Here is a 27278-nt window from a genome sequence, read left to right on the forward strand (position 1 = left end):
TACTGATTTCTGTTTAATTTAATCTGATATTCTCCATAGTTCAGACAGGAATCCTGACTGCGCCCATACGTGTGTCTGGAACTGAAGGAGGAAGAGTGGAATTAACGTGCCCATATCCAGATGAGCACAAATACACAAACAAGTACTTCTGCCGGCACCCTTGTTGGGAGAGTGATGTTCTTATCACATCAGGAAAGGCTGGTGATGGAGAAAGAAACGGAAGATATTTAACTGTGGACACCACAAGTGCAAGGACTTTCTCAGTGATCATCTCTAATCTGCAGCTGGGTGATGCTGGAGTTTACTACTGTGGGCTTTATCAGTGGGGACCAGACACTTTAACCAAAGTGGTGCTGTCCGTCAGTAAAGGTACGTCACACTGCCCCTCACTGCTGCGCCAGCAGCAGTCATGCTACTGAAATAGTGCACAATAACGACCAAAATAGTGCAGTCATGCTACTGGAATAGTGCACAATAACGACCAAAATAGTGCAGTCATGCTACTGGAATAGTGCACAATAACGACCAAAATAGTGCACATTAATGGCATCAACACTGAAATGAGTTCTTCCTCCTTTTCTTCCTCTTCCTGCTCTTCCTCCTCTTCTTCTTCTTCTCCTTCTCCTTTTCCCTCTCTGCTACTTCTCTTCTCTACTGCAGTAGACCCCACACAGACACACTTACTGTCAATACAACACTTTGATATGCTATGTACATGTATTTGCTTAAATGCATGCATTTGTTTACAATGGGATTGTTACAGTGTTTTCCCCAATTACTTAAAGCGTAAATCCAGCGAAAAATGGCCGCAGGGTCAAATAAGGTGTGTATACAGTATTTTTCATTGATCAACACTACAGAGCTTGCCCAGGAACACACTGTATACTGTACTATACTGTACTGTACATACTGTCCCCTACCATCTAAATAGATTAACCAAATGTGACAGTATAATTTCAATTTCAATTTAATTTCACTTATAGAGCAGCAAAACATTACACATGTCTTTTGGCGCTTTACAGAGTGTTAAACATTCAAAGAGAGCCCATGAGTAACAGGTGCAAGGAAAAACTCCCTAAATTGGAGATAAATATAGGAAGAAACCTCAGACAGATCCATGACTCAAGGGCCCAACCCATCTGCCTAGGGTCAGTTACAGTACAATAAGGTCATTTTCAGTGTCAGAAAGTTCAAATAGTCCAGTGTAGGGAATGAATTGTCCATAGGGATTGTGACAGTGACTTCTTGCGATACTGGGTTGGAGTGTTATTTGCTTTTGTTGCATGTTCTAAATGTTTTAAGAGGGTAAGAACCTTTTGCTTCTTTGTTCAGACTTGGGTGTTTTGAAAATGTGATGTCAGAGTTGACACAAGCATCAAAGCGATAAAGAAAAACTGTAACTACCATTAAATACCATTAACTACCACTAAATACCATTAAATACCATAAATAGTCATGAAATATCCTGTTACAAAACTGCAACCACAAGCATGTTACCATAACCATACCATTAACTAGCATTAACTATCATAAACTACCGTTCACTACCAAGTCATTAACACATTTGAGCAGATACGGCAGACTGGCATACTGCATCAACCCCTCTTAAAGGTGAAGCATTATGGATATCTAGATAAAGTACTGTACAGATGAACATTATGTGCGTATCTAGATAAAGTACTGTACAGATGAACATGATGTGCGTATCTAGATAAAGTACTGTACAGATGAACATGATGTGCGTATCTAGATAAAGTACTGTACAGATGAACATTATGTGCGTATCTAGATAAAGCACTGTACAGATGAACATTATGTAGATAAAGTACTGTACAGATGTACATTAAGTGGATGATAAAGTACTGCACAGATGTACATTATGTGAATACAGTATCTAGATCAAGTTTGCATGTGTTTTTGTTATTCTGTTAACTGAGTTTGTTTGTTTGTGTTTGTCTGTGTATCAGCTCCAACATCAGTGTCTCCTCCATCCACCACTAAAGCCCCCACCCATCTACAGGATACAACCAACACTCTACTCCCTACAGGTACACACACACACACACACACACACACACACACACACACACACACACACACACTGATGTGATCAATGAGTGAATCCAGCTTTACAGTTTGTGTTCATTATTTGCTCATGGTTTTGTATCAGGGTGAATCCATGCATGTCAATGCTTTCTTTTCCCAATACATGTAGATCCTTCATCAGAAGTTCAAAGTGAGATTAGTTCTTCTAAAGGTACTGTAACATGCACTGTATATTAGTAGCTTTTTTCCTTTATGTGGACTGGACAGAGTGACAGAATATGAGATGAATATGAGCCATTAAAACATATGTGCTGGTATCACACTACAGGATGGTGATATTAAAGTCCTTTTTGAGAGGCTGAGGATACGTTGGCCTTTTTGCTTTTAGTGTGAAGATTGTCACAATCTATTCTCTTATTCTGAATACCACTGGTGTGTTTTTTTAAACATTGTGAATTTCCTGTTTTTCTGATCAGACACACGGAGCAACCAATCAGCTTCTTCCACCACTCACTCAACAACGCTCGGCTCTACACTACCTGGTTAGACCATTAATATTATTGTTGTTGTTGTTATTATTAGCCGCTGCAGATGCTAATCCACAAACATGTTGTTGTTGTTGTTGTTGATGTTGTTGTTGTTATTATTATTACCAGCAGCAGATGTTGTTCAAACCTCAGAAGCAAACCACACACTGGTTTAGACTATGACAAGGTTTTGCTTCAGTAAAAAAAAAAAAATATATATATTTCATATATATGATTAGATAATGATGTTGTATAGAGTGTGTGTGTGTGTGTGTGTGTGTGTGTGTGTGTGTGTGTGTGTGTGTGTGTGTGTGTGTGTGTGTCTGTAAATGCTGTTGTTCATATGTTTTAATGTGTGTGAATGTGTGTGTGTGTGTGTGTGTGTGTGTGTGTGTGTGTGTTTAGGAACTGTTGTTATCTCCATGGTGTGTGGGGTGAGTCTAGCTGTGCTGGTGTCCTGTGTGTTGCTGTCTCTGGTGATTCTCTACAGGAAGAGAACTGCTGCTGGCAAATCACATGGTGAGACAGTTTCTTAACCAATCAGGAAAGGGTCACTGTAGTGGTCATCTGTGGCATGTTGACATCATGAGTGTTACTGTGTACTTGTGTTACTGTGTGTGTGTGTGTGTGTGTGTGTGTGTGTGTGTGTGTGTGTGTGTGTGTGACGTGTGTGTGTGTGTAACTAGTCAGTGGTGCTGATGCCGTAACTAAGGTGTTGATGCTGTAACTAAGGTGCTGATGCTGTAACTAAGGTGCTGATGCTGTAAGTAACTAGTCAGTGGTGCTGATGCCGTAACTAAGGTGCTGATGCTGTAACTAAGGTGCTGATGCTGTAAGTAACTATTCAGTGGTGCTGATGCTGTAACTAAGGTGTGATGTTGTAACTAGTCAGTGGTGCTGATGCTGTAACTAAGGCGTGATGTTGTAAGTAACTAATCCGTGGTGCTGATGCTGTAACTAATGTGCTGATGCTGTAACTAAGGTGCTGATGCTGTAAGTAACTAGTCAAATGTGTCCTCTAGGTCTGAAATCAGCAGCAGGAAATCAAACCCTATCTGCGCCACCTCAGGTATCTCACTGTCAATGTAAACACACACAGACACAGACATACAGACACAAACACGCTCAGACTCACACACATGCATTCATAAACACACCATACATGCACACATGTATGCACACATTCATATGTATACACACACATACTATACACACAAGACACACACACATAATGGTACACACATACACTAACTCACCCCCCCCCACCCCCCCCCCACCCCCTCCATAGGCAGAAGAGGATGCTGTTCATGTGTATGATGAGATGGTGGAGCTGACGGTCTATAGTGCGGTGCAGTTCCATTCTGAGCCACAGGGGGAGCCCTCAGACCCCTACAGTCTGGCCCAGCCCACAGCGCCCCCCCACAGCACGGACCACCTCAGTGGGCAACCTGCGCAGCAGCCCCTTTATGCAGACGACAGGGACGTCTACTCCGTCATTGAAGCTGCGCAACAGACACTTCATACGGACAGCACTGACGTCTACTACATCATTGAGGGACCACAACAGACACCTCATACAGACAGCACTGACGTCTACTCCCTGCTCGCTCCACACTGAAACAAAGCCCCCTCCACTCACACACACACACACACACACACACACACACACACCTACAGCTGTCACCAGAGACCAGGAACCAGCAGTGGACTAACATCAGGCCTTTAACATGGACACCAGACTAGCAGAGGACTAACATCAGGCCTCCAACATGGACACCAGACCAGCCGCGGATTAACATCATGCCTTTAACATGGACACCAGACCAGCCGCGGATTAACATCATGCCTTTAACATGGACACCAGACCAGCCGCGGATTAACATCAGGCCTCAAACATGGACACCAGACTAGCAGAGGACTAACATCAGGCCTCCAACATGGACACCAGACCAGCCGCGGATTAACATCAGGCCTTTAACATGGACACCAGACTAGCAGTGGACTAACATCAGGCCTTTAACATGGACACCAGACCAGCAGTGGACTGTGCCCACATTGTTAGCTGTGGGACATGGAGTGATGTATGACAATGATCATCCCCGTGGAGACATTAAAGTTGCAGTGAGTGATGTATGAAAATGATTGTTCCCATGGGGACATTAAAGGTGCAGTCAGTGATGTTGCAGGAAGTCGTGTTTGTTTGTGTTTATATTTAGATTTATTAGCAGACGCTAATTTTAACCAAGGACCAAACAAAACACACCAGAGAGGTAGCTCACTCCTCCCTTCAGTATTCCCAGAGAGGTCTCTCACCCCTCCCTTCAGTATTCCCAGAGAGGTCTCTCACCCCTCCCCTCAGTATTCCCAGTGAGGTCTCTCCCCCCTCCCTTCAGAATTCCCAGAGAGGTAGCCCACTCCTCTCTTCAGTATTCCCAGAGAAACTCCACAGGGTTTTGTTTTTGTTTCCAGCTCTGGGAGGCTGGGCTGCCTGCAGAGTGCACTCACAGAATGGGCAGTAGGTGGGTTGTGAGGAGATGATTGCTGAACGTGACAAGAGATCATATGATTGCTGACTGCACCTTTAAAGCCTCTGTCTGTCCATCTTGCTCTGGCTGCAGCCTCTGGAGACGTTTAAAGGCCAGTTCAAACTGAAGATTCGCGACGGTCTGAGACGGTTGTGGAGAGCAGTTGCGGCGGTGTGAATCAAAAGTTGCAAGCAGTTTCAAGCCGTCGCTAAACATTCAACATGTCAAATCTTAGTTGCAGAGTTTTAGAACATTTTTGCGCGGAGCTATTGTGACGTTGGCTAAAAACTTCTTGTCCTCACGCCTAGACTGTTGTTATGGTAACATTGTTGCCGTTTTAATGTCGTTGCAGTGGTCTGAACGCCTAGAACACATTGTTGCAGAAAGTTGCTGGTTTTTAGAATGTTGCAGCTCGTCTCGTCGCGGATCTTGTGTTTGAACTGGCCTTAAGACTGTCTGTCCATCTTGCTATAGCTGCAGCCTCTGGAGAAGTTTAAGACTGTCTGTCCATCTTGCTCTAGCTGCAGCTCTGGGGACGTTTAAGACTGTCTGTCCATCTTGCTCTAGCTGCAGCTCTGGGGACGTTTAAGACTGTCTGTCCATCTTGCTCTAGCTGCAGCTCTGGGGACGTTTAAGACTGTCTGTCCATCTTGCTCTGGCTGCAGCCTCTGGGGACGTTTAAGACTGTCTGTCCATCTTGCTCTAGCTGCAGCTCTGGAGACGTTTAAGACTGTTTATACCACTGCTTGGTCAAATTTCCTATTGTGATGCGCTGTTTGGAACGTGCAGTTCCCTACTTTTGGGCTTATTACACTTGAATATTAATTTGCCAATGTCAATGTAACGGTAAAAACAACAACGTTGTATCTAAGACAGCGGCAATATAAACGAAAGTGATAGTAGCAGTGGTATAAGTGGGATAATCAACTCCGCGCCGTGCGTTTATAGGAAAATAATGCACATATCGAAGTGTAAAGTCCCCTCTGCCTGCGGCGTCGGGTCCTTATTACCACTTCGAACGTGCATTATTTTCCTATAAACGCACGGCGCGTCGTTGATTATCCCTTACCTGTCCATCTTACTCTAGCTGCAGCTCTCTGGAGACGTTTAAGACTGTCTGTCCATCTTGCTCTATAGCTGCAGCCTCTGGGGACGTTTAAGATTGTCTGTCCATCTTGCTCTGTCTACCTTTAGCAGAGGCGCCATGAGACGTGTGTAATGTTTTGCCGCTCTATGAAAGACAAGAAATAGACATTGAAGAAGCGTTAGTGCAGAGAGTGCGGGCGCCAGTAACACCTCCCAGACACAGTTCCTGTGTTGTTCTCACCAGCACTGGCCCAAATGGTGGCTGAGAAGATCAGAAAAAGAAAACTTATCTGCACACTGTCTTGCATGCTCGCAGATCTATATCCATTTACAGAGGTGGCAGACAGTGTGTGTGTGTGTGTGTGTGTGTGCAGAGCTGGTGTAACCCTGTAGACAGCTGCCAGGACAGAGGTGCAGCTGACCTCTGTCAGTGGGTGGTGGGTCGTTATGACAACAGCAGCGCCATAACGGGAGGCACAGCAGTGGTTTACCACATCATTCACACACACACACACACACACACACACACACACACACACACACACACACACACACACACACACACCATATAGCTCCTCTGCTGAAGCCTTTTAGTTTGTGTGTGTGTGTGTGTGTGTGTGTGTGTGTGTGTGTGTGTGTGTGCATACCCCTGCTGAATGCAAACACAATACAACTTATGCACTAATATGCTTTTGTGAATGTGTGTGTGTGTGTGAGTGTATGTGCATTAGACAAATGTGTGTGTGTGTGTGTGTGTGTGTGTGTGTGTGTGTGTGTGTGAGAGAGAGAGTGTATGTGCATTAGACAAATGTGCGTGTGTGTGTGTGTGTGTGTGTATGGAAAGCGTGGACAGTAGAGGAACTGAGAACAAAAAACAGAAACAAAAAAGAAAAAGAGAAGTCCAGAAAGAAAAGATGAGGGGAGGAGTGAAGAAGAAATGTAGTTACAGAAATACAGTATAATTGACCTGCAGCGTTCTAATCCCTGTAGTTACAGAAATACAGTATTATTGACCTGCAGCGTTCTAATCCCTGCAACCTTTGTCTTGCCATTAGTTCCAATTCAATTTCACTTTAATTTCACTTATAGAGCGTCAAAACATTACACATGTCTCATGGCGCTTTACAGAGTGTTAAACATTCAGAGAGAGCCCATGAGTGACAGGGGCGAGGACAAACTGACCCATCTGCCTAGGGTCAGTTACAGGCCAGTAAGACCATTAATGTATATATTGTTTAAAGGCTACGATAATAGATTTATGGGAAATATTTTGGATGATATTATATATTTTTTTAATATTGCTTTGTTAATGCCTTCTGTTTAATGCTATACTGTACAGTATGATTGAATCATTTTACTTTTTTGCCACACGTTCACCCTAACAAGCAGCATGTGAACTGGACTCCTGATTGGTTGATTGTCTTTGTCAAATGATGTTTTTGAACTGGAAAAGCTCCTTGGTTTATTTCAGTCTCTGAGCAGCATTTGTGGTGAGACACAGTTGCTGTGTTCAGATGCGCACACACACACACAAACACTCATAAGCAAGCACAGAAACACACCCACCCACCCACACACACATACACTCATGCCCACATACACACACACACACACACACACACACACACACACACACACACACACACACACACACACACACACACACACAATAAAATGACTTTTTCAACGCAGCACTGTAAATCCGCTTCTTTTGTTTCACTCGTTCATTACCCACCATACACACACACTCATACACTCATGTTTCAAACGCCACACCACCGCATGTACACTATTTCTCTCTCACACACAGTCACCCTCTCATGCATCAAACAAAGCACAGCCACTCACATAATATAGCATCACCACACACACACACACACACACACACACACACACACACACACACACACACACACACACACACAGTAATGGAGCATGACCACATTCAGCACCCTCACACCACAGAGGTCGTGTTCCACTGCTGTTAGGACTACACATGCCCGCCTGCCAGTAGCAAGACATGCTGTAGCGGCCTCTCTGTGTGTGACACACACACACACACACACACACACACAAGCTATGCTGTAGCGGCCCCTCTGTGGTAAGTAAGCTCTAGAATCTCCCGTGCAGCGGATGGCAAACAACTGTTTCCACCGTTTGGTAAGCAAACACACACACACACACATACACACACACACATGGTTTGGTAAGCCAACCACGCAAATATAGATTGCACATGGGAACATGGCATGGGGACAGACAACAGGAAATGTGCAAACATACAACAGGCCAAATGCAAAAATGCAAATGTGTGTGTGTGTGTGTGTCTGTGTGTGCATGTCTGTGTGTGTACTGTATGTATGTGTGTGTGTGTGCGTGTATGTGTGTGTTTGTGTTTGTGTACAAGAGAGACAGAGTTTTAGATGTATGCAATATCTTCCTCTTGCATCTATGTGTGTGTGTGTCTGTGTGTGTGTGTGAGAGAGAGAGAGAGAGCTTCAGGCGTATGCGGTGTACTCCTCCTGCATCTCTGTGTGTGTGTGTGCGTGTGTGTGTGTGTGTGTGTGTGTGAGAGAGAGACAGAGAGAGCTTCAGACGTATGCCATACTCCTCCTGCATCTGTGTGTGTGTGTGTGTGTGTGTGTGTGTGTGTGTGTGTGTGTGAGAGAGAGAGAGAGCTTCAGACTTATGCGTGTACTCCTCCTGCATCTGTGTGTGTGTGTGTGTGTGTGTGTGTGTGTGTGTGTGTGAGAGAGAGAGAGAGAGAGAGAGCTTCAGACGTATGGTGTGTAGGCCTACTCCTCCTGTATCTGTGTGTGTGTGTTTGAGAGAGAGAGAGAGAGAGAGAGAGCTTCAGACGTATGGCGTGTACTCCTCCTGCATCTGTGTGTGTGTGTGTGTGTGTGTGTGTGTGTGTGTGTGTGTGAGAGAGAGAGAGAGAGAGAGAGAGAGAGCTTCAGACTTATGCCGTGTACTCCTCCTGCATCTCTGTGTGTGTGTGTGTGTGCGTGTGTGTGTGTGTGAGAGAGAGAGAGAGAAAGAGAGAAAGAGAGAGAGAGAGAGAGAGGGAGAGCTTCAGACGCATGCCGTGTACTCCTCCTGTATCTGTGTGAGAGAGAGAGAGAGAGAGAGAGCTTCAGACGTATGGCGTGTCCTCCTGCATCTGTTTCCTCTGGTGTGGTGGAACAATGAGTCGCTGGCCGGCCTCTCCATGGGAGTCCCCCTCAAGGAAACTCAAGACTCACACCCTCCACTGCAGCCCCTCTGACACTGATACACACACACACACACACACACACACACACACACACACACACACACATACACAGACACACAATAGCGCATAGACATACACAACCACACACACACACACACGCAAACATGCACACACACAGACACACAAACACGCAAAGGCACAAAAGCACAAACTGTCTGACAATAAATATTAGACACAGACAGACAAACAAACACACCATAAAACATGCGCAGCACAGACTGTGTGTATTCAGCTCAGTGGTAAGGGAGTCCCCTTTCTTAACCCTTTGTGCAGCGAGGGGCCAATCAGGAGCATGGCTGGCTGCAGGACTCAGGACCCCCAGTGGTCAATGGGTGCATCACACATTAGTCAAAGCCACTTCACACAGCTGTTTCTTACTGTAAACCTAAAGGCAGTCAATCTACATTTGACTATGTGAACTGGGCCACTGGCCTCTACTTTGCAAATCTGTAGCATACTGTATTTACGGTTAGGCCTATGTTACTTAGCAGACTCCTTTGTCCAAAGCGACATACAAACAAAACAATACAATAATTAAATTTAGCAGTCGACTAAAGAGAATAGCAACAATAATATTTGTAATTCAATTGTTCTCAGTTCAAATGGGATTACCCTTAGGGGTGTAGTGGAGGCTATCGCAAGAACAGTTCATCCGCCTCTGAAATGTCAGAAATAGCATCTATCCAACTCTTGTTAGAATTTATCCACATCTCAAAAGAGTTTATTCACCAATTGCAACTTTTAACATAAAAAAACACGCTATCTACTGTCTCACACTAATATGTACGCTCACCAACCCCCATTTAACACCATTAGTATTGTTATAATCATTGAACTATAACCTCCATCGCCATAAGTAAGTAAGTCATATTTATTTATAAAGCATGTTCACAACAGTTCACACTGACCAAAGTGCTGTACATAGTGTAATAAAAGGTAAAGAAATAAAATTAAATAAGATACAATGAAATACAATAAAATAAGATAATAATAATAATAATAATAATGATAATAATAACAATAATAAACAAATTAAATAAATAAATAACAATACTAAATAAAAGTACACATAAAACACAAAAAACATCAAATTAAGGGGGAGGGGGGAGGGAAGGCAAGGGTGTAAAGGTGGGTTTTGAATGAAAAATCCGATACCTTATGGCTCAAGTCCACATAATTCATAGTTTAGGCCACTTATTGTATCACTACATCCCTAACCTAGTAATTATAGAGCATAGGCCACTAATGCTATGCTATTCTTTTTTTCAGGAATATCATGTTACAAAGGGGAAGGATATTGGTTATTGTCCCTATTGATGCTGGAAATTGTTTATTTATTTCCTCCCGATGAACTCCTAGCCTACGTGGGGGCGCCTGATGCCGATGTGCCTGGCCGAGCTCAACACAGGCTTTGTCCTTGTGCTGCTCCGGCGGCAGCAGACTGCGCTGGATGAACGCTGCGTTTCAGCACATGTCCAACGTTGCCCATTTAAGGACGCCGAGTGGGAGACTGGGGAATGACGTGTGACGTGTGCAACGCCGAGCCAGGAGCGGATCTGTTGGTGGAACGGCGGGGAGAGCAAGATACGGTAAGTAACAGTTAACTTTACCCTTTGATTTTCGGTTTTCAAAATACATATACTGTGCCCAATGTTAAGTTCCACAGACTCCGAACACGAAGCATTAAAATATCCCTTTGCTTTGGGATAGCGAATTTGTTTAAGACACCAAATACTGGTTCAGACTGATACAGATTCTGAACTGAGTGGAGCTACTTCTGAAGTCCAGGCCGGGCGGAAGGGAGGTTGCCTGTTAGCGTGCTAGCTGCTAAGCTAATATGCTAGGCTAATATGCTAGGCTAGAGTTGAGCCCGAATAAGCAACTAGCTAGAACAGTGAACATGGCGGCGAGATATCGAATGCCTTTGTATCTTTATGTTCATTTTCTCAGTCTGAGCAGGACACAAACAACAAACATGATTAAAAAATAGTTGTTTGTATCTCTGATATGTTTTACCTTTAACTTGGCTGTGTCCGTCTGTAGACTCTTGATAGCAGTCAGCTAGCCGCTGTTAGCAAGTGAGCTGCTGCTCAGCCGGGGTTGGGCTGGAGCCCCGACTCTGGCGCTAATTAGCCAACTTAGCAACTTGTGGAGAGTTGTTGAGACTGTCCATCCCTCAATATTGGTTTTTGATCACATTTTGGATGTTCATTAAATGTTCTTTGTTAACTATGCTGTAACAGGATTGCACGCCATTGATTGGATGAAACGTTATAACTCATGTAAAATCCATTGATTGGCTTCTTCCACTTCGTTAGCTAACGTAACAGGCTAGTTTTAACTGATGTCTCCAGTAAAACCAGCAAAGGTTTTATTCACCTCTAAATATGTGTGTCATTCGAATGATCCAGTTGTTGGTGATGTGTCGTCCTTGCCTATAATGATACGTAGAATGAGCTGTAGTTTGACATTACATGTGTTTATTGTTGCTCACAAGTTAAACGCCAGTTACACTTGTCTGCTGCTACCAGAGTAACTTGGCTAATTAGCGAAGTACACTAACAAATCCAGCATGTCTTCTGTGCTAACCCTCTGAAGTCAGGTAGTGATTTTGGCGAATTAATCGGTTTGTTAAACAAAGCAAGGACATTTCGTTAAGGGCGTTTTTATTTTGTAGATCATAAAACAGTTGCAGAATCTCCCATATGAACTTAACTAGCTAACTTGGCTAACGTTAGCCAACTTAATGCAGTGGAATTAATTCTCGCCGTCCCCATGACGTTTCTTTTTGCTTTGAATTGATTGCATGTACCAAGACTAGTATTATATCGGACACGGTATTTTGCATGAACTAGTTTAATATTGTATGATGTATTGTCCAGTTGATGTTACTCCAGTCAACCTGGTTTGTGTATGTGTGTGCTGGCTTCAGCTAACACAAGTTAACACATTGGTGTGGGCAGGTTGTACAGCACCCGCCCCATGAAGAGTTTCTGTCCGTAATTGATAAGAGTGTGATGTCTGAGTATTTGGGGTGATTGACGAGTGGAGCGAAATAGGCACATGGTGCAGTGTGTGTGTGTGTGTCTCGAATGGGCAGGTGCTGCTCTTGTTTTTACCGGGTGATCGAAGCACCCCGAGTCCCGTGACGCCGCTTATGTTTTCTAGGTGTGGCTGTGTACTCGTTACGTGGCTCAGCGTGTCCTATTTGGCACACCTGACGGCCACTGCCGGTGCTGTGTGTGTATCCCGAGTGACCGAGCGGAGCCCCGGAAAAAGTGCAGCGGCATTCCTGCCGTCACTTTTTACCCCCTCCGACACTCAAGCGCGTGAGCTTGCATTTCAGCATCGGCAGCCGGGTCACGTCGCCCTCACGTCCCTGTCCGGTTACCGTCACTCCGCTTTGGTGTGAACCCGTCAGGTGTTGGGAGACAGGTTACAAGGTGTAAGCTTAGCGGGCCTGGAGACGCATCAGTAAAGATTATTTTTATTGTAGCTGTGAGATGAAGACTGCAGATTTTATGAGCACAGAATGGGCTTCATAATGTACTTTGTCCTGTAATGTCTTGAGGAAATACAATAGCGTTATTGCCAATCCAGCAGCTTTCAGGTGTTTGGTTTGAAAGTCACAGGTAGCTTTCTTAGAAGTGAGAAGCAAGAGTGGTGGACTAGTGCTGTCGGCCCTGGACTGGGGGCTGACTGAAGAGCAGTCGCTTATGCCAAGAACAGGACTGGCTTTCCCCCAACTTGACGGCATTTTATCTGCCATTAGATGGTCACCAGTTGTTCAACTCGATGTTTGCAGTGCAAAAAGAGGAGAGAGTGCTGTGTGTGTGTGTTTGTTTATTTGTGTGATGTGGAGACCAGTTTTTGTTGAAAGATTGAAATGTTTCATGTGTCTGACGTTTCATAGTTTTGGTCGGCAACTTGCTACCGACAAATCTGAGGTTCAGGTACGAGCTCTTAGTGTATTTATTTTCCAGTATTTTCGTGACTTAACGGTCGGTGTGCAGAATATGCTCTTTCTTGGCGTTTGTGTGTCTGAGCCCACAGTGTAAAGTCCAGTGGCCAGGCATGTTTGTGTTGTCATGGGTCTCTTGGCAACCCAGTCCACAGTTCCATCCTCAGAATGCCCATCCTCTGCTGGTTCCAGTTCCAGCGTCGCTGGGGCAACAGTGCTGAAGGACTGTGGGGCTCTACTGTCTCTTGTGCAGCTCAACACACAAGGGCCTGTGTTTGACAGGCAAATGAAGTGTGTGTGTGTGTGTGTGTGTGTGTGTGTGAGAGATTGAATGGGTGGGTGGGTGGCTGCGTGTGTCCTGGCTGTTTCAGGCCAATGTATTTCTACAATCCATGCAAGACGGACACGGATCCTGCCTGAGACGCCGACGTGTCTGTCTCTGTGTGTGTGTGTGTGTGTGTGTGTGTGTGTGTGTGTGTGTCAGTGTGTCAGACCCTGTCACCTCTGGACAGCTGGTCAGAGACGCAGTGGTCAGCAGGTTTCGGTGGACGGGGCAAATGCAGGGCCAGGGGGTAGGCCGGTGGACGGGGCAAATGCAGGGCCAGGGGGTAGGCCGGTGGACGGGGCAAATGCAGGGCCAGGGGGTAGGCCTGTGGACGGGGCAAATGCAGGGCCAGGGGGTAGGCCGGTGGACGGGGCAAATGCAGGGCCAGGGGGTAGGCCGGTGCCCGGCGACTCATGAAGTCTTGCTGTGGTGTGCCCTGGTCATTAGTGCAGGCACTAGCCTCTTTACCATCTAGTTGCTGACCACACACATTCACACACACGTATATGCTCGATTACAAGCCACTTTCAGTCAGTCAGCTGTATGTAAGAGTGTGTGTGTGTGTGGTGGCACTGTTATACTGAGTGGTAATGTTGAAACTGATAGTGGTATGTTAAGCCTTCTGGGTGTCTATCGGTTGGTCTGGTGTGTGTGTGTGTGTGTGTGTGTGTGTGTGTGTGTGTGTGTGTGGAGCCTGTATGGGCGTCTAGTGCTACTCCTACTGTGCATCAGAAGGCTTTGACAAGATTTGGAAAGATCGTTTGAAAGATTTTTGAAAGAACTAATGCTCCCCATTCAAACTTTACTCAAAAGACTACAGTCTTTTAAGAATCGTTCCAAAATCTTGTCAAAGTCTTCTGGTGTAAGGATGGCTTTAGGTGTTATGCTGTGAGTGTGTGTGTTTGAGTGTGTGAGTGGATAGCACCTTCTCTAAAGAAAGATCATTATGTGGCTGCAAACCACTTTCACTTCTACTCATGTGTGTGTGTGTGTGGCCACATTTCACCGTCTCTATTGCCACAGATGACCGGTGTCCAAGCTGAATGTTTTCAAAAGATATAGTTAAGTCAATAAGTTTTGTTTATAGTCGTTTCATTAGGTGTGTGTGTGTTACTCATATTAGGACCTTCTAAGAAGCTGACATTTCTGCTCTTTATTAAAGCTATGTAGTGGTTATGTGTGTGTGTGTGCTCATTTAGGCTATTTTCAAATGCTGATTTTTAAAGATGGTGTTTTGATTAGCACTCATAGCATAGGTCATGTTGGAAGATGACTTCTTAGTCAAACCATTAGCCTATGGTGTGTGTGTGTGTGTGTGTCTGTCTGTTTGTGTGTGAGATGGCTGATGAAATTCATAATCTCATGATGTGTCAGTCATGCTCTCCCTGTCTCGTTTCCTCTTTCCTGTGCTCTTTAGAAAAGACACACACACACACACACGTTTATTTTTACCCGCCTGTTTCATGTGAGATGTGTGCCATTTTTAAAGGGACACTTCACCGATTAGCATTAAGCTTTGTATCTTTAGAAAACCAGTCATGTTTTTGAATGGCCGTGCAACATTTCCTCAGTTTGCCTTGAGACGGGAGAAATACGGTTTTCATTGTTGGACTTCCTGCTTTCAATAAGGGTGTCACGATCTCGATTTTAAATCGAAATCGATCGAAATTACATCTCAATCTCGAACTTCGAACTGAAAAGTAGAATCGACGATGCAGCCACACCCCCAACGTGACGTCCAGCATGTATGCCCAAAACGCAAAACCACACACGTGCAGCATCAACACTCCTCTAATTTTAGGCTGCAGCCAGTTAAAAAATGCACATCAACCTCTTGTTACTCTGAAATCACGGGTGTGGAAGCATTTTTGCGTTCATTCACGTCAGTTAGCCTAACACCAATTTAGCCTTCTCAACTTAGCAAGTAAAAAAACGATTTAGCTAGCCTACAGTTCAAAATGACTTTAAGGCTTAAAATGCACATTGATAAGTACTTATTCCATTAACACTAACCTTGGGTCTCTTCAGTGTGTCTTCAGAGTGTGCACAAACATTCAAAGTATCATTCTGTGTTGCTTCATTTCACTATGTTTACTATGTTTGACGTTTTTTTTTTTTTTGTTTACAACCTCACGGATGGAACGGTTTCAAAATAAAAATTGCTTTCAAAATAAAAGCCCCCTGAAACAGAATAGGAAGAGGGCAAAAAATAAAAATGAATATAATAATAATAATAATAATGACACAAGGAATGCATTAATAAAAAAAGATTGAAAATCGAATCGAATCGTGGCTTTAAAATCGAAAATTAAATCGAATCGAGGATTTGGAGAATCGTGACACCCCTAGCTTTCAATGATGTAAAAATCGTCATTTTACATCATTGAAAGCAGGAAGTCCTATATCTTTGTCGAGTAGATGAAACTACAAACACTTTCCTCATTTTTCCAAGAGGGGGCGCTAGCGGTGGGACTTCACTTGCAGAAACTAAAATATATAGCCGCCATCTTTTTTGGAAGCTATAGGCTCCCGGTCTGTGGAGAAAGCTGATAAGTAACTACGATTTAATATTAAATACTAATTCATTGAATGCTGATATTGAAACTGATATGGCAAATGGGAATTCTGAAGATCTGGTATGTGAATTTGATGCACGAGATGACCTGTACGAGCTGTAATACAGCACAGAACAGCAAGGCCTCCATCAAGGCCTGCAGCAAGCCTGGACGTCGATTAGGATAATTGGCTGTCGATTAGCCTTTGCCTGGGCTAGCTCCGGCTAGCTCAAACTAGAATGGACTAGCTCTCACAAGGTCAGTTATCCTAATGTTATTCACAAGTAATTGCACACATAGTATTAGCGATACTAATACTTGTTAAAGGTCGGGTATTCTAGCATATGCTGCGGGACATTTGACATGAAAATATGTTAATTAACGTTTTGTTTTTTTTCGCGATTTTTTTGCTAATTCCTTTTGAAGACCAGCAACATTGATATATGGCCACAAGATTGAGTAGGCTACAACATAAAACAATGATCGTTTTAATTTTAGAATCGTTATTAATGCCAAAATGTTACATTAATGAGTCCTTCTGTGTACTTGTCTACTTCCTGGTGGGTGCTGGTAAGGCAGTGAAAGGCAGGGAATTCTGGGAGTTGTTGGATTTTATCCACATGACCCAAAAATACATTTTCGGCTTTTTTCTCCCATCTCAGGGGAAAATGAGGGAATGATGCACGACCATTCGAAAATATGACTGGGTTTCGAGCAATAAAAAGCTTAATGTAAACGGGTGAAATGCTCCTTTAATGTGAATGCATGATGCCTGGGTTCTCCCCAACGCTGACTGCTCATGGGCTCAGTTTTAGTCATTGATCAGGATTCAGACGTGCCGTGCTGGGCTGTAGGATGTGTTGTGCTCGTTGTGGATGGCTAGATAGATAGATAGATAGATGTACTTTAATCATCCCAAAGGGAAATTCTGTTGTTTCAGCAGCCTTAAAAAACACACAATCACATACACACATAAGACAAAACGGACACGATTTTCACCCACAAGACCAGAAGTAGTTGTCACAGGCATAATGGCCCTCCAAGTCTGATAAAAGAATGGCGTGGAGAAAACAGAAACGGACCCTTCCCTTGGATGTCTGGGCTGTAGGATGTGTCGTGCTCGAGGTGGAAGGCTCGGCTGTAGAACGTGGCCACTGTTTAAGTTAAATGGGTTCACTCACTTCTCAGTCGCTGTTGTCTCTCGCCTCCCAACCCAGATGATCAACATGACACAAGAGTTTGGTCAGTGGAAAATGAATGACACACACACACACGCACGCACGCACACGCGCTCAGTTGCTGTGTCAAGCTCAGGAAGTTGTTCAGTCATGTTGTGTGCAACACTGGAATATCAGCAGGCACCACAGGAAGTATGTTGCTGTGATAAGGAAAACACACACACACACACACACACACACACACACACACACACACACACACACAACATTGGCTTTTTTGCACAGGCCAAACACTGGTCCCAGCAGCCTCCTCTTAACCCCATGCCTGGTCTGGCCCAGCCCGGCCCAGCGGCTTTAGACACACACACACACACACACACACACACAGACACAGACAGGCTCCTTAGGCTGTGAAGATGCTGTACTGCTTACCCCTGTGAAGGGGGATCAAGAGGTAGGGACAATTGCACGTGTTGACTTGTGAACAACACACACACACACACACACACACACACGCATACACACACACACACACACACACACAGTCAATGATCCACCTGTAAACAAGCAACGCTGGCAACAGAGTGGACACACTGGAATTCTGTCACCCTCATAAAGCTGCCAGGCCAAGACGGCACAGTGCCGAGGTCCTCATACTGACCACACACACACACACACACACACACACACACACACACACACACAGGCCTGTTAAAGAGCCCCGCTCCTCTGGTCTTTGTTTGGTCTGAAAAGTGATGTGGCTCTTCACCGCCATAGTATTTCATACACACACACACACACACACACACACACACACACTCACAGAGATGTTGCTGTGAGCTGTAAAGATGACACAGATGGATGTGTCTATGACTATGGATTTGATGATCAACCACTCCCAGTTAAACTGGTGTGTGTGTGTGCGTGCAGTTCTGTTTACTACTTATCATGAAGTCTCCTCGTCTTGGTCACAGTGGAAAGAAGCTGAGAGGGAGAGAGAGCTTGATGAGGGGTTTGTTTATGTGTGTGTTCATTCCTTCATGTTCAAAGCCCACCTCCTTATATGGCTGAGATTGCTTTCTCTCTGGCGTGTGTGTGTGTGTGTGTGTGTGTGTGTGTGTGCGTGCTCTAGCATGCATGAGGGTACACTCATGGCTGAATATGCTATTTCTGAGGTGGCAGGGTCTCATTGTGCAATCAAACACAAAAATACACACACACATGTTTGTTTCACTGGCGCATGCTCCGTGCACACACACATTCACACTTTGGAGTTTCAGTATGAGTTGATATGATAAGGGTGTGTGTGTCTGTTTAGTAGCTTCGTATGAGTAGGTGGCATTTTCAGAGTTTCATATTCTCTAAAGGTCAAAAGATCACATGATTTACCTTCATCTGTAAATCTCTCTCTCTCTCTCTCTCTCTCTCTCTCTCTCTCTCTCTCTCTCTCTCTCTCTCTCTCTCTCTCTCTCTCTCTCTCTCTCTCTCTCTCTCTCGTAAACAGTTTGTCCACTTGTTACCAATGTCTGACCTTTCCCTGTGTTGATGCGTGCAATCCCCCCCCCCCCCCCCCCCCCCTGCAGTTTGCATCACTGACCTGTGTGTGTTGATGAATTGTGTGTGTCTATCCCCTGCAGGTTGCATTGCTGTCCACTGAAGTCACCCCACCATGCGTGAATACAAGCTAGTGGTGCTCGGCTCAGGAGGAGTGGGCAAGTCTGCACTGGTCAGTGTGTGTGTGTGTGTGTGATGGGGAAGGGTGTGTGTGTGTGTGTGTGTGTAAGTCCTTGGGGAACATAATGTGTGTATGTGTGTGAGATGTATATGTGTGTTGCATTTATTATTATTATTATTATTATTATTATTGCATGTATTGGTATGTGTGTTTCATATTAATGTGTGTGTCCTGTTATGTTGTGTGTGCAGACAGTCCAGTTTGTTCAGGGTATTTTCGTGGAGAAGTATGACCCCACAATAGAAGACTCCTACCGGAAGGTGAGACACACACACACACACACACTTAGCGAGGGGCATTGTTGATGACTGTTTTTTTAATGTGCCTGTGTGGTATGAAACTTAAAGCAGTTAAATGTCAGGGATAATGCAGAAGCCACTTTATATTATATTCAAGAAAAGACATGATCAAGAACGCCAGCGTGTGAACTTCATATGTGAACAGTCGATGTGTTTGAAATTTGTTCCTGTGTGTGTGTGTGTGTGTGTGTGTGTGTGTGTGTGTGTGTGTGTGTGTGTGTGTGTGTGTGTGTGTGTGTGTGTGTGTGTGTGTGTGTGTGTGTGTGTGTGTGTGTGTGTGTGTGTGTGTGTGTGTGTATTTTCTGGAGGGTTGGGGTTAACCTGTGTGTGTGTGTATTTTCTGGAGGGTTGGGGTTAACCTGTGTGTGTGTGTATTTTCTGGAGGGTTGGGGTTAACCTGTGTGTGAGGGTCGGTAAACCAGTGTGAACTCACCTGATGAAGGAAACACACACACACACACACAGGGCTTCAGCATACACTGCTTCTTCATCACACTTGACAACTCCTGGGGGGACACTTCATGATACTTTGGGGATTGGTCACTCATGAATTTTCTCTCTCTCTCTCTCTCTCTCTCTCTGCAGCAAGTTGAAGTAGATGGCCAGCAATGTATGCTTGAGATTCTAGACACAGCAGGAACAGTAAGTACTTGTCTACACTCACATGTTACCCCCCACTCAGCCAGTGTGTGTGTGTGTGTCAGAAAGGTTGTGGTAGATTCTGTCTAGTAGTCTTCCTCCTCTCCTCCCCCAGTCTGCCACCAAGAGTTCCGCTGACCTCTAAAACTAAGGTCTATTAAGGTCATATATGGGGTGTGGAGAGGGGGGGGGGGGGTTTAGCAGGTTGGTCCTTTATGGGTGAAATGTGATTCAGAATAGCACCCTCTAGAGGGAAGAAAAAGGCCACATCCTTACAGGAAGTGGACCGGATAAAGGCAGTTTCAAACCCTGTGGGTTTGTCACACACACACACACACACACACACACCGCCCTGAAGATGAGAACTGTGTTCTACTTTTGGAATCCGCTCGAGAGCCACATCAAACCCAAGGGCTCTGTGCATCTCACAAGACACCCGCTCTTGTTTTCACAGAACACACACACACACACTCGCGCACACACACGCTCACTTTCGTAATCTACCCTGCCGCAAGACCCAGTACATAGACACGCGCACACATGAACTTCAACCCTGTGACTTGGGGTGACAAGGGCTCCATATTTAGAATACACACACCACACACACACACACACACAGAGACCTACTTGCCCTGGAAAGCATAGAGCTCTGCTCCCCTTTCTGCCAGATTCATTCAAATATTACCGCTGGTGTGTGGGTGCGCGCGCGCTCGCGCAGATGGCAGCTGTGCGGTGCCTCTGACACTGTGTGTGTGTGTGTGTGTTTAGGAGCAGTTCACGGCTATGCGGGACCTCTATATGAAGAACGGTCAGGGCTTCGCTCTGGTCTACTCCATCACAGCACAGTCGACCTTCAACGACCTCCAGGACCTCCGCGAGCAGATCCTACGAGTCAAGGACACCGAGGACGTGAGTGTGTCCGTCTACACGTGTACTCACTCACTCACTCACTCACTCACTCACTCACTCACTCTGGCTCCTTTATAAATGATACTCTGCCATTCATCTCAGTGCCAAGCTTTTGTGAAGTGTGTAAAGCTGACGTGTGTATTAGTTTGGGGGGATTACACTGTGCATCCCCTCACTGGTAGGGAAATGGTTTACTCACCTTGTGCCTCTGCCTCTCTCTCTCACACACACACACACACACACACACACACACACACACACACACACACACACACACACACACACAGGTGCCAATGATCCTTGTGGGCAATAAGTGTGATCTGGAGGACGAGCGTGTGGTGGGGAAGGAACAGGGCCAGAGCCTGGCGCGCCAGTGGAACAACTGTGCCTTCCTAGAGACCTCCGCCAAGTCCAAGATCAACGTCAACGAGGTGAGCACACACACACACACACACACACACACACACACACACACACACACACACACACACAACTGTGCCTTCCTAGAGACCTCCGCCAAGTCCAAGATCAACGTCAACGAGGTGAGCACACACACACACACACGCACACGCACACGCACACGCACACACACACAACTGTGCCTTCCTAGAGACCTCTGCCAAGTCCAAGATCAACGTCAACGAGGTGAACACACACTAGGGGTGTCACGATACCAAAAAATCAGTAGTCGGTGCCAATACCAGCAAAATTACACGATTCTCGATGCCAAATTCGATACTATCGTATAAAAAAAGGATTTTCTAAAATCCCATGTACTTAATGAATTTCTTTAAATATTTGCAGAATACTGAAATATAATTTCTACAGTGCATAACAGAATACAGTATCCAATTGCAAGCATATCACATAGGCTTACACATAATTAATTCAATCACTTTTCTAATGGATTGTAGCCTACTGTATAAAAACCAACAACTTGCATCGCCTTTTTATCGCTTTGCTTTCATATAATGTGAATGATTTTTTTTACAAGATGCAAAGTCTTTATTTGAAACACACACATTCTGTAACTATTCATACATTCTATATACTGAAATTTCTGATCTTCATAACAGCAAACTTTATGCAGATTATAGCCAACTATTCATATTACAACTCCACCTCTTAAATTCAGCCGTCTGGTTGAAGCCTCAAAATATTGTAAACAAAGTAGCAGGCTAATCTTATCATAGGCTACTCTACTGGTTGGACTGTTCAGTATCCCCACATGTGTTTAAGTTTCAAGGTAAGCTACTTTTTCTCCTTGGGACAGGCCCTTTTAAGTCTTGGAGTTGAAAAACATTGGTATTGAGATGGTCAGTCAACTTGAATGCAAGTTTTAATCAAATGTCTGCTGCATAGCCTGCTAATGATGCTAACCGGATTTTAAACAGCAATTTAGCTAGTCGTCTTCTGTGCGTCATTGCGTTCACGATTGTGAATGTTTTATTTGGATTAAATGTGCATGTCGTGGGCGGGTGTCCATTGACCACGCACGAGAGCGGGCCAAGGAGAGTGAGTTTACTTCTACTGTTTGGTAAAGTTGCACGCATAGTCTACAAACGATGTGGAAGAAGAACTATCCACCCGGGCAGCGTCAGGTGCATCAGTACGACCACGCTTCCAGGAATGATTGGTTGGTTTTCATGGAGACAGACGCTGTGTGCACGGAGGGGACTGTGTGTGTGTGCATGCATGAGAGACAGACGCGTGAGTGACAGAGAGGGAGAGCAGGGAAAGGAAATTCAGCTTAACGAATGTTGCGTGTTTTTCAATAGCGTTGAAAAATAGATAAATAAATAAAATAAAAAGTAACGAAACCATATGTGGCGGCCGGTGCTGAATCTGTGGCGCATCGCCTCAAATTAGTCTATGTGTGGGAAACACTGTATTGCCCCCATCAGTTCCGGAAGAGTCGCAGCACCGATGCTTATGCTGGCGTCGGTGCTTACGGTGCTTCGAAAAAATGGGCATCGCCGGTGTTTTTTAATTTTGGAATCGAGAGGTATCGCAAGTATCGGTTCTCGTGACATCCCTAACACACACACACGCACACGCACACGCACACACACACAACTGTGCCTTCCTAGAGACCTCCGCCAAGTCCAAGATCAACGTCAACGAGGTGAACACACACACACACACACACACACACACACACACACACACACACACACACACACACACAACTGTGCCTTTCTAGAGACTTCCGCCATGTCCAAGATCAGCGTCAACGAGTTACCACTCTCACCACGCACACACACACACGCACTTACTTCTGTGGCCACACACACACACACACACGTAACTACACATCACTGTCCATACACACTCACAAACATGTCTGGCTTTTTACACACATGCAAGCTCCCTAGTTATCGATTGTGAAGAGCCATATGGCCTGGTCCTAAGTGGTGTGTGTGTGTGTGTGTGTGTGTGTGTGTGTGTGTGTGTGTGTGTGTGTGTGTGTGTGTGTGTGTGTGTGTGTGTGTGTGTGTGTGTGTGTGTGTGTGTGTGTGTGTGTGTGTGTGTGTGTGTGTGTGTGTGTGTGTGTGTGTGTGTGTGTGTGTGTGTGTGTGTGTGTGTGTGTGTGTGTGTGTGTGTGTGTGTGTGTGTGTGTGTGTGTGTGTGTGTGTGTGTGTGTGTGTGTGTGTGTCCCACAGATCTTCTATGACCTGGTGAGACAGATCAACAGGAAAACGCCGGTGGAAAAGAAGAAGGCCAAAAAGAAGTCCAACTGCACACTGCTCTAAACCTCCCCATAGCAGCAGCTCTGAGCCAGGTATGTGTGTTATACACTGCCCTAAACCTCCCCATAGCAGCAGCTCTGAGGTGTGTGTGTGTGTATGTGTGTTGCACAGTGCTCTAAACCTCCCCATAGCAGCATCTCTGAGTCAGGTGTGTGTGTGTGCACGCGCAGGGTTTTCTCTAAAACTGACTGCTTTATGTTGTTCTGTCGGAGCATACTGTCGGTTTCCGTGAATATGATCAAAAACATCTTAACAACACCAGCTTTAACATGAGTGAACAAAATCAGTCGATGGGTGTGAGACAAAATCCTTCAGGACCGTTGGAAAACCATTCTGTGTGTCTGCATTAAGGTGGCTGAGAGGATGCCAAGAGTGCGGGATGCTGTCCTCATACAAAACAGTTGGCTGCCTTGAGGAGCCAAAACTAGGAAACATTCTTATGCAACCCCAAAAATATAGAATGTTCTTATGCAACCCCAAAAATATAGAATGTTCCTATGCAGCCCCCCCCATGTGTGTGTTATTTCATAACTGTTAGTTTTCAGTTTGTTCTAGATTGCAACATGGTCCATAGACTATTTACTGTAGACTAAGGGTGTCACGATTTTGATTTTAAATCGAAATCGATCGAAATTACGCTTGAGTTGGAAGTTCGAGATTGAGATGTAGAATCGCTGATGCAGCCCCTCGCCCCCCACTGTCCCGTCCAGCATGTCTGCCCAGGACGCAAAACCACACACCTGTATACTGCAGCTTACACACTCCTCTAATTTTAGGCTGCAGCCAGTTACAAAAAGGAACATCAACCTCTCGTTACTCAAGTCTCTGAAATCACAGATCTGGAAATATTTTTGTGTTCATTCACGTCAGTTTGCTTGACACCAATTTAGCCTTCTCAATTTAGCAAGTAAAAAATGATCTAGTTAGCCTACAGTCCAAAATTACTTTAAGGCTTAAAATGCACATTGATAAGTGCATTCCATGAACACTAACCTTGGGTCTCTTCAGAGTGTGCACAAACATTCAAATGATCATTCTGTGTTGCTTCATTTCACTAAGTTCACATGTCTATGTTTAACGTTTCTTTTACTTCAACCTCACGGATGGAACGGTTTCAAAAATAAAAACGGCTTTCAAAATAAAAGCCCCCCGAAACAGAATAGGAAAAGGGCAAAAAAAATCATATTAAAATGATAATAATAATGACAAAGGGAATGCATTAAATGCGAAAAGATCGAAAATAGAATCGAATCGTGGCTTTAAAATCAAAAATGAAATCAAATCGAGGATTTGGAGAATCGTGACACCCCTACTGTAGACCCATAAATGTGTAGCTGTGTAAACTTCAACAGGAGTGTAGTGCGTGTGTGTAGTGGTGCAGTTGCCTGCTGACTTTGATTGACTTAATAAATTAACTGCCATGCGTGTGTGTGTGGTTTATTATTGCGACGTAGTTGCAAGCTGTTTTACGATGCTAACAGATCTGTGTGGCGTTAGTAAGAGGGAGAAGTGGGCATGCTGTTTAAGTGGGTTAGCAGTTCATCTCAGAGCTAACCATCTGCTCAATGGGCCTGCGGTTACAATCACTTATTAAACGTCTTGGCCCCGGTCCCCACACACACACACACACACACACACACACAGCATGCTCATTTTACCATACAGTTTGTCGAGTTGCACGTGCATGCGGTCATCAACACCTCGGCGTGAGCCATAAAGTGTGGTGATGCCCACAGCTGTGTGTGTGTGTGTGTGTGTGGGCATACTCACTGTGACAGTATCCCACAACATAACTTTGGGTTGGGTTAGGTGTGTGTAGTTGCAGCACACTCACTGTGACTGTTTCCCGCAACGTAACTTATACCAAGTGCTGGGTGGGTGTGTGTGTGTGTGTGGCAGCAAACTTACTGTGACTCTGTTCTCCACAGAATGCTGTCTGAATGAAGAACTGTTGCTCCAGTGGACAGCATTCCAACCTCACTCACCATTTTTTCGGAAAACTCTTGGAAAACTGTCGGAAAAGGCCAAACCGGAGCCTCTCCCCTCGCAGCCTCCAAGCAGGAGGGGCGGGGGAGGGGCGTAGAGGGTGGGGTGGGGGGGGGGGTCCGCTCAAAACCCACCGCCACCATCACCCCCACCCTCCGCGCTTTACTCCAACCCCCGGATCATCATCTACCTTCGCATTTCAACTAACGGAACTGTGCAGAACTGCTTGGAAAACACAGCAAAAGGAACCGGCACGGAACCGACACGGAACCGACCCCCCCCCCATCCTCCCCAGCGCTTCCAGAGAAAGAGAGACAGAATGTGAGAGAGAGAGAGAGAGAGAGTGAGTGAGAGTGTGTGAAGGAGAGCTAGAGAGCCACTCAGACTTTGGGAATGATGGTTGTGATTTGGAGATCTCTGGGAATCCTCTGGCAGAACGGGATCCGCCCCCTCCAGATTTCTTGTCTGTTTTTTCATCCAATCAAATCAACTCTGAAAATCAAGATAACGGCCTTCCGTCATTAATAATTACCCCAACACTCCAATACCCCCCCCCAAACCCCTCCACCCTGTCTCCCCAGCACTAATACTCCTGTACCCCCCCCGCCCCCCTCCACCCATGTGACCACCTCATTCTTTAACTTTTATTTTTCTCTTTCGTTTCTCTCCTCCTAAGTGACTTTTGTTTTGTATTTAAAGTCTGCAGGCTATCATATCTCCTATAATAATATATACTGATGTGGTGGCGGCCCAAGCTTCGGAGGTCACCTCAAGGCCAGGGAAATAACATGAAATAAGATTTCTATGTCATGGGGAAAAAAAAAATCTATTGTACTAAAACAAACTCTAATATTGTTTCTTGTGTTTTCCTGTCAATGGCAATGAATATGATGATAATTTTCCAGCTTTTATGAACGATTAAATTTTAGTATGTTTTCATTCCGTTTTCAGTCATTGTGTTGCTCACACACACACACACACACACACACACACACACACACACACACACACACACACACACACACACACACACACACACACACACACACACACACACCTACCTACCTCCTTTTCCAGCCCAGCAGACCATATGATCCTGCCACATCCACCCGCGTTCTGAAGCTTGCTGGGGGGTATTCCGAGTGCGTGGTTTACGCAAGTCGTAAACCTCCTAATAGAAGAGTTGTATGGCTTCATGCTCCTAACAAAACAAGGCCATAGAGCAGTGGTTCTCCTACTGGGGTGCGGGCACTACTGGGGTGCGGGCACCACTGGTGGTACGCAGACTCTGTTGTGGTGCTCTGGGAGTCTCCAAGATGTTTTATTTCATGGAGACTAAATAATCACTTCAAATTATATAGAAATATATCGAATTATAAGATGTTACATTTAAACTAGTTTTTATAATTCTTAAAAAAGCAGAACCAAAACCGTATGTTCAATGTGAAATGTATTTAAATTGGCTTACTACACTACTGTA

The 27278-nt window shown here is 44.9% G+C and overlaps 2 protein-coding genes across 2 annotated transcripts in view; both read left to right on the forward strand.

The window, feature by feature from the left end:
- LOC134087011 (CMRF35-like molecule 8) overlaps positions 1-7027 on the forward strand; it is an 11799-nt gene extending 4772 nt beyond the window's left edge. Inside the window, exons 2-8 of the mRNA XM_062540211.1 lie at positions 40-369; positions 1968-2048; positions 2216-2257; positions 2523-2588; positions 2979-3092; positions 3596-3642; positions 3862-7027. Coding sequence (XP_062396195.1) covers positions 40-369; positions 1968-2048; positions 2216-2257; positions 2523-2588; positions 2979-3092; positions 3596-3642; positions 3862-4191 — 1010 coding nt within the window. The 3' untranslated portion in view covers positions 4192-7027. The remainder of the gene's footprint in view (positions 1-39; positions 370-1967; positions 2049-2215; positions 2258-2522; positions 2589-2978; positions 3093-3595; positions 3643-3861) is intronic.
- A 3889-nt stretch (positions 7028-10916) lies between these two features.
- On the forward strand, positions 10917-26737 carry rap1aa (RAP1A, member of RAS oncogene family a). The gene is made up of 8 exons (XM_062540781.1): positions 10917-11050; positions 19118-19206; positions 19407-19475; positions 20100-20156; positions 20922-21062; positions 21350-21493; positions 23726-23844; positions 25741-26737. The coding sequence occupies exons 2-7, from the start codon at positions 19150-19152 to the stop codon at positions 23813-23815; spliced, it is 558 nt and encodes a 185-aa protein (XP_062396765.1). The 5' UTR covers positions 10917-11050; positions 19118-19149; the 3' UTR covers positions 23816-23844; positions 25741-26737.
- The last annotated feature ends 541 nt before the right edge of the window (positions 26738-27278 follow it).

Source organism: Sardina pilchardus, chromosome 7, assembly GCF_963854185.1.
Source record: "Sardina pilchardus chromosome 7, fSarPil1.1, whole genome shotgun sequence".
In the NCBI taxonomy this organism is placed as follows: domain Eukaryota; kingdom Metazoa; phylum Chordata; class Actinopteri; order Clupeiformes; family Clupeidae; genus Sardina; species Sardina pilchardus.